We start from the raw sequence: 6,869 nt of genomic DNA on the forward strand, positions 1-6,869 counted from the left end.
GTTGAAAGATCCCATACAGTTCCATAATGCGGGTTCACGACTGACATGGTGAGCAGCGTGGACATATTTGTCTATAAAGACTTATTTGAAATCTAGCACAATATTTGGGGATTGTAACCCTAGTGCAAAGTACAACTGAAAAGATTCCCTTTTAATAGACGTCCCTCTTAAGGATGGAACCTGTTATAACAGAGATAAGATATCTACATATAAGCCTTTTCCACAAGAAGGACCATTACATATACAGTATATACATACACATATTGAATATTTAGATGCACACCGGACTGACCAACCTACCTTGTGTAGAACAATTAAAATAATTCCTATAGACTATGATTATATATAAAAGCTATTATAATAAAAGCCAATAACATAATAAGATAAGGAAGATAACTAACTTTTGCTATACGTATATTATAATTAATAGTACACTTATATATAGACAACAAGATTGGGATAATACTAATATAAAATAATGACCATACACATAAAAATGTATAAACACATGAACCACTAAATAACAACCTTTATGTATAAATATTTAAAACCTAATTATATCTTTAATAAAAAATGCCAGAACATGGTTTGTGATAAACATGCTGTACGTCGCTTATAAATCCTGCTTCAAATGATACATAAACTACATTTGTGTATTCTTTATTACAACTGTGTGATAATAAACTGTAAACATAGTACATTTTATTAATTGTATCTTATTTACTATGTCTCAAACTAATATAGTATCATCTTAACTAGAAATAGAACTATATAAAAGAAACATAGTCCTGATAAATTCCTACAGAGAAGCCGAGTTTCATTTATATATGATATACATCACTTTAAGAGATTTTGAAATGTAAGCTTTAGAAAAGCTTATCTGAACTATTAGCTAGAAGAAATTAGGATAACACTTTGTTATTTAAAAATTGCTTTTTGCCTGTATAACCCACTCAATTTATATTTTAGAATTTATTTTTATTATATAAATATGGAAATTCGCAATTATGTATAACAGTATACTTTATCAAGACATTTAAACGGATCATACCTGTGACAGGGCCTTAACCCCTGTCTTAAAGGGCTCCAAATAGGAAGCCTTTATCTGGCTGATGAGACCAGCAGGGAGCTGGTTAATTGCAGCTGTAGATAATTAGCCAGTCTCCACCTGGCTCAGCAGTCAGGTAGAAAAGCCTCATGCTTAATCTGCAGGGGATCTCTTTAGCACGTGGAAGGTGTATGCACACAGAGAGGGATCCCCGGGAACCATCGGCTATTCCAGGACACAGCAGTCACTGAAACCCGCCAGAGGGTGCACCCCGCAGACACCCGACATGGACTAAGGGAAAGAGCCCCTGATAACAGGCACCTCTTTGACTTGTGGATCTGGTAAGCGGCCTAACCTCCCGCTGGGAGAGTGAATCAGCCCTTACAAAGGAATAGATGGTCTGTTTAGTTGTGTGCTGCCTTAAAGATGTATTCTTTGAAGCTATGGGCTGAATAAAAGCCAGGGTTTATTTTCCCCAAATATGTCTTTCTGGTTATACCTCTGCACTCGTCTCCTACAACGTCACTAAAAGGGATGTACCAATGACGTCATCTAATTTACATATGGCATGGAATGGCATTGTTATTGGTGGTTGGGTGGTTTATTTAAACATTTTTGTGTACACTGCTAGTTTTATTGCACCTGAGGTAGGGATAACATCCCACATGATGTGCTCTGTTGATCTTTATATTCACAATAAATGGTCTTTTAGACCCCTTTTTTTTCCACCATAACGAGTGCATTTTATCTATTACTGGACAACTGAATTATTCCTTTAACTGCTGATTTTTCATCACAGTGAAAATTGCAGAAACTTGATACATGAAGACCCCTGAATGATTGATGGAACTAGTGCCAAATGGTCTACCAGAAGCGTTAATTAAAATATATAGATTTAAGACCCAGAGCAACATAAATAGATACCCAATTTTCTTGCACCTACCTTTTGTCTGCAAGGTCTGTCTTATTTCCGACTAGCATTATTATTACATCACTTCCTCTTTCTGTTCTGACGTCATCGATCCATTTGGAAGTTTGGTGGAAGGAGTTCAGATCTGTGGAACAGAGAAGACATGAGATTCAGAGACGAAGCCACTAATTAGCCCAAAAAATGGTTTTCACATGGAAATTTCAAACCCTAAATATGCTATCATACCTTTTCATTATGGAACAACTGTTCGAAAGGGTGATGGTGTTATGTGCAAGGGGGGGGGGGGGGGGGTGCAAAGCTGGACTATCTGTAATAGAGGTGGAGGTAGGATGAGAGAAAGGGATACGAGGGATAGGTGAGGTAATACAAGAGGAGAGAAAGGGGTGTAAAGCGGGAAAAGATGGTGATGGGGAATATGAGAGAGAGAAGAAGGAGGAGGATGCAAAGGAGGTAGGGGAATGAAAGAGAAAGAGACTGGATTATGAAAGTGGGATACAAAAGAGGAGGAGAGGGGGATACAAGAGAGGGATATGAAAGAGGGAGGAGAGGGGTTTACAAGAGTTTGAGTAGGGAGAAGGGGATATGAGAGGGGGATGGGAGCAGGGACAGGGGGGGTGTGAGAGAGCGAGATGAGAGTGAGGGGGAGAGGGTATACGAGATTGCAACAGGGAGAGGGGGATGTGAGCGATGAAGGAGAGGGTGATACGAGAGAGACAGGAGGGGGATAGTGGGATGAGAGGGAGAAATAGGGTGGGATGAGAGAGAGACAGAGAGAGAGAATGAATGGAGAAGGGGATGCGAGGGCCCAGGGGTGATGTGAGAGAGATGAGGAATCAGGTGTATATGAAAGGTGGACGGGGATCTCATGCTTTTATTTTGTCTGGTTTTACAACATCCTTTAATATTCCTTCTCTTGACATTTCTGTAGGCACACGAGTTATGGGGAAAGTGCGTCTTCAGCCGGCTTTCCGTACAAGGATACACACATGCTCAAATAATGACAAGGCTTTTAAACACAACACACAGAGCAGTGTTAAAGAGCTAATTTAAACATGCTAATGAGATGCTAAAGAGCTGGTGATAAGTGCTGCTAATTATCTAATGAGCTGATAGTGTTATTTTTGACGACTTCAGAAATTAGTGGCGCTCGCAGCGGACTGAAATCTGACGGCGTAGCGAGGGTTGACGATGATAATGTGCGTGGCAGCTGACTCGTCACACATTGAGCTGATAATGGCTGAATGTGGGGCACAGTTAGAAAGTTCTTGTAATTACATGCCAGGAAATACAGCAGGGTAAACACCCTATAAACAAGGTGTTTATGGAACCCCTGGTAACATGCACTCTAACCAATGGAGTAATATTAATGCAAGAACGAGAAGAGTGGGTACTGGACCGCTAGTGGTGGATGAGATGGATAGAGTAACCACTATATGCAGTATATTTACGGAGTACAATAGTGAATATATAGTATTTGGAGACTGTAGGTTCAATGTAGAATAAATATTTTCCATCCAGTGATGATGAAGTAATAGAATCGGTGTTAAAAGGCAAATGCTTTAATGGCAAAATTAAGAAATCGGCATAGAAAATGAAGACGAAGAGTAACGACATGGAAAGTGCACATATAATACGGAGTCCTTGCTCCCCCAAGGCTAGAGCTGCTCGCAAAATAAAGGGATACTGCTAGCGTGTGGTTAATAGTATCTGTCTACTAGGATACAGCTGTTAAGTATCGAGAAGAAAGTTAGGCTGCGGCCGCTTAGCACCCTCATGCTTGAGAGCAGTGACGTCACCAACTCTCCAAGCATGAGCGCAGGCTGTCCTGCATAATTCAGCAAGCGCGAGCGGGGGGGGGGGGGGGGGGGGAAACAATTCACCCTACCGAACCAGGGAGTCCTCAGGAGTGAACCTCACCATTTTCAGCTCTGAGATACTTACGGGTGGAGTTACAGGTATTATTTCCTTGTTTTTAGAGGGGATTTAAATGGCCGCCCAATAGGAAGCCCCAGCTGATGAGATTTGTCAGCCATTTTGTCTCCCCTGAGAGAGATTTAAACCTGATAACTTCTTCGGCAAGCATCCCGGATTCCCCAGAAAATAGTAGCTATGGGAGACGCCCGGTCTCTATCCTCTAAATTAAATAGGAGGAGAAACTGCTCCTTTTAACCCTTTCACTGCTGGTGGTTATCTGCCCACGTGTGCAACAGGAATGCAAAGTTTTTCATTAATCCAATGTTAAGAGTTTTACCGGATTCCAATACGGATATTTGCTCACCGTTTTACCTTTCAGCCGCGTGGCGCAATTTTTTTTAATGCAAAGTCAATGATTAGCGAACCCCATAAATTTAGCACACCCCCCAATGAAGTTTACTATGACGGCTGATTATGATGCTATCCAATATTTGATGATGTGATGGATTGTCTCGCTACTGATATTTATGTGAAGACAACTGATAAAAATAACGTATTGTTGGGAAACAGTTTCCACCCATTAAGATTAATTGAAAACTGGCCACTTGGACAGTTGCTATGAGAGAAAAGGATGGTATCTCATCCAACAACATTGGATGGGAGACTGAAACAGGTGGTGACTAAGTTTATTGATAGAGGACATAGGAAACAAACATTGGACAGCCCCTTATGAAGGTAAAACAGACCTTGAAAGAGGACCTTCTAATGCCCAAAAACCAACGGTGGGAAAGAAAGAGATGATTCCATTCATCTCTAGGTATATGTCAGCCTCTAGATATACAAAGAACTCCCTTATGAGACATTGGCGAGTCTTTGGGAGTGATCCTGCTTTGTGTAATATACTGGGATCACTTCCATTGTTCCCTTATAGTAGGGGCAGGAGTTTTAGACTATAAACATATTTTTCCACGAGGAAATTTGGTACCTTCCCGTATCTACATTACTTATACTACTATTCAGTGATTAAGGGAGACACTTTTAGACACCCTAGAATGGGCAAATCCTATAAGATAAAGAATTTGTTTTACCTACAATTCTGACCATATAATCTATCTATTATGGTGCCCTCGTGGCAAATGTTATGTGGGTAAAACAATTGGACCTATCAGGAAAAGGATTAGTGAACATAAATGTGCGATTGGTCAAGCCCTAAAGAATAATGGTGACATACCAAGTGACTCCCAACAAGGAAGACCTTTTGTAGAGATGAAACATTAATATCAGCCAATTGAGATATCAAATTATAGACGGGGTAGCCCCACCTAAGAGTGGTGGTGATAGGGAAAATGTACTGCTAAGAAAAGGATCCTGATGGATTTTTGAATTGGACTGTGTTGCTCCAAAAGGCATGAATGCCTGAATCTTAGAGTTTGTTCTTGTGATATCAAAGACTTCTAATGAGTTAGTAAGAGATATTATCCAATAGATGAGCAAGGGTAGTGTCGCATTGATAAACTGTTTATTAGGTTTTCTTCTTTTGGGTTGATATTGGTGCAGTTCCCCACTGGTCCTAGTTATATATTTACCTATTCCTGTATTCGAATAACATGATTTTGTTAAAAGATCTCAAAATAAGGTATTGTTGATACATTGGAAAATGATGAAATGTGGGGGATGAATTAAAAAAGTGTGATGCCCAATTTATGACTTAGAATGCACTATATATATATAGTGCAGAATAAATGAGTTCTTCAGTATTAGGTGATACCTTTTTTATTCGACTAACAATTTATGTCATAGGACAAGCTTTTGAGAGTTATCCTCTCTTCTTCAGGTCAAGCAAGTATTGCTTGACCTGAAGAAGAGAGGATAACTCTCGAAAGCTTGTCCTATGACATAAATTGTTAGTCCAATAAAAAAGGTATCACCTAATACTGAAGAACTCATTTATTCTGCACTATCGCAACTGGACTAACACTGCTATTTTCTGCTTTATATATATATAATATATATATATGTCACTACTATCACGAAGAGATGAGGTTATTTTATTATAATATATATTGGTGTGTATGTCCCCTCATGTTTTGAGACATTGGAATTAATAGTATATTAGAGATAGATACAACGTATTTGTAATTATTGTGTAGTATTAGTATTACATTATGTTTTTGTAAGTTTTCTCTCCGTAACCATTTGGGTGGTTATCACATAGTTTTTTTTATGTCCATAGTGTTATCTCATCCTTTTGGGTGCCTCGCCTCTAGTTACCATGGTCACTGATGGGCATGTTACGTCCCATTGTGACGTCATCACGCACCGCGTTATCGGTGCAAGAAGAAAGATACAATATAGTGGAAGGTTTCCCATGGGACTGTATAGTTGGTGGACCTGAGGTTCCCTGACGTCAGCTTCGTTGAAGAGGGTGCCGATATGTATGTATATATGTGAGTGTGTGTGTGTGTGTGTGTATATGTATGTATGTATTGTGTGTATATATGTGTATGTATATATACATATATATATAACTGGAATTGAATGTCTGTATTTTGAACACCTACCTAATGTAAGGCCTTGTGGGCCTGAAACGTTGTTTTTCTGGATGTTTGCCTGTTCCTTTGAAATAAAAGGCAACTGATTTTTTTTCACCATAAGCATGCCCAAAGCGGTCATCTGTGAGTCTGTCTTATTATTAATGTGTTCCTTTCTTTGTTTCTTACTCCATTTTTAATACCCATATGTTGTTCTATTCATAGTGTGTAGGATGCTGCCGGCAGCCAATGAGGTCGCAGGCTGTAGAAGGTATAGTACTGTACTCACTTGTGATGTCATAAACCACCACGGCCACTGTGGAGTCTCGGATGTAACTCGGGATAAGGCTGCGGAATCGTTCCTGCCCGGCGGTGTCCCAGAGCTGCAGCCTGACCTGGGACACCACACCAGGGAGACCGGGGTCGATGGGAGAGAAAGGGGAAG

The 6,869-nt window shown here is 39.9% G+C and overlaps 1 protein-coding gene across 1 annotated transcript in view; it reads right to left on the reverse strand.

Annotated features, from left to right (window-relative positions):
- The window catches only part of RAB6B (RAB6B, member RAS oncogene family), a 32,313-nt gene that overhangs the window by 13,161 nt on the left and 12,283 nt on the right, over nucleotides 1–6,869 (reverse strand). The window contains 1 exon segment of the mRNA XM_075570266.1: nucleotides 1,992–2,103. Within this exon segment, the coding sequence (XP_075426381.1) occupies nucleotides 1,992–2,103 (112 nt within the window).

The sequence above is a fragment of the Ascaphus truei genome, chromosome 14 (assembly GCF_040206685.1).
Source record: "Ascaphus truei isolate aAscTru1 chromosome 14, aAscTru1.hap1, whole genome shotgun sequence".
NCBI lineage: Eukaryota > Metazoa > Chordata > Amphibia > Anura > Ascaphidae > Ascaphus > Ascaphus truei.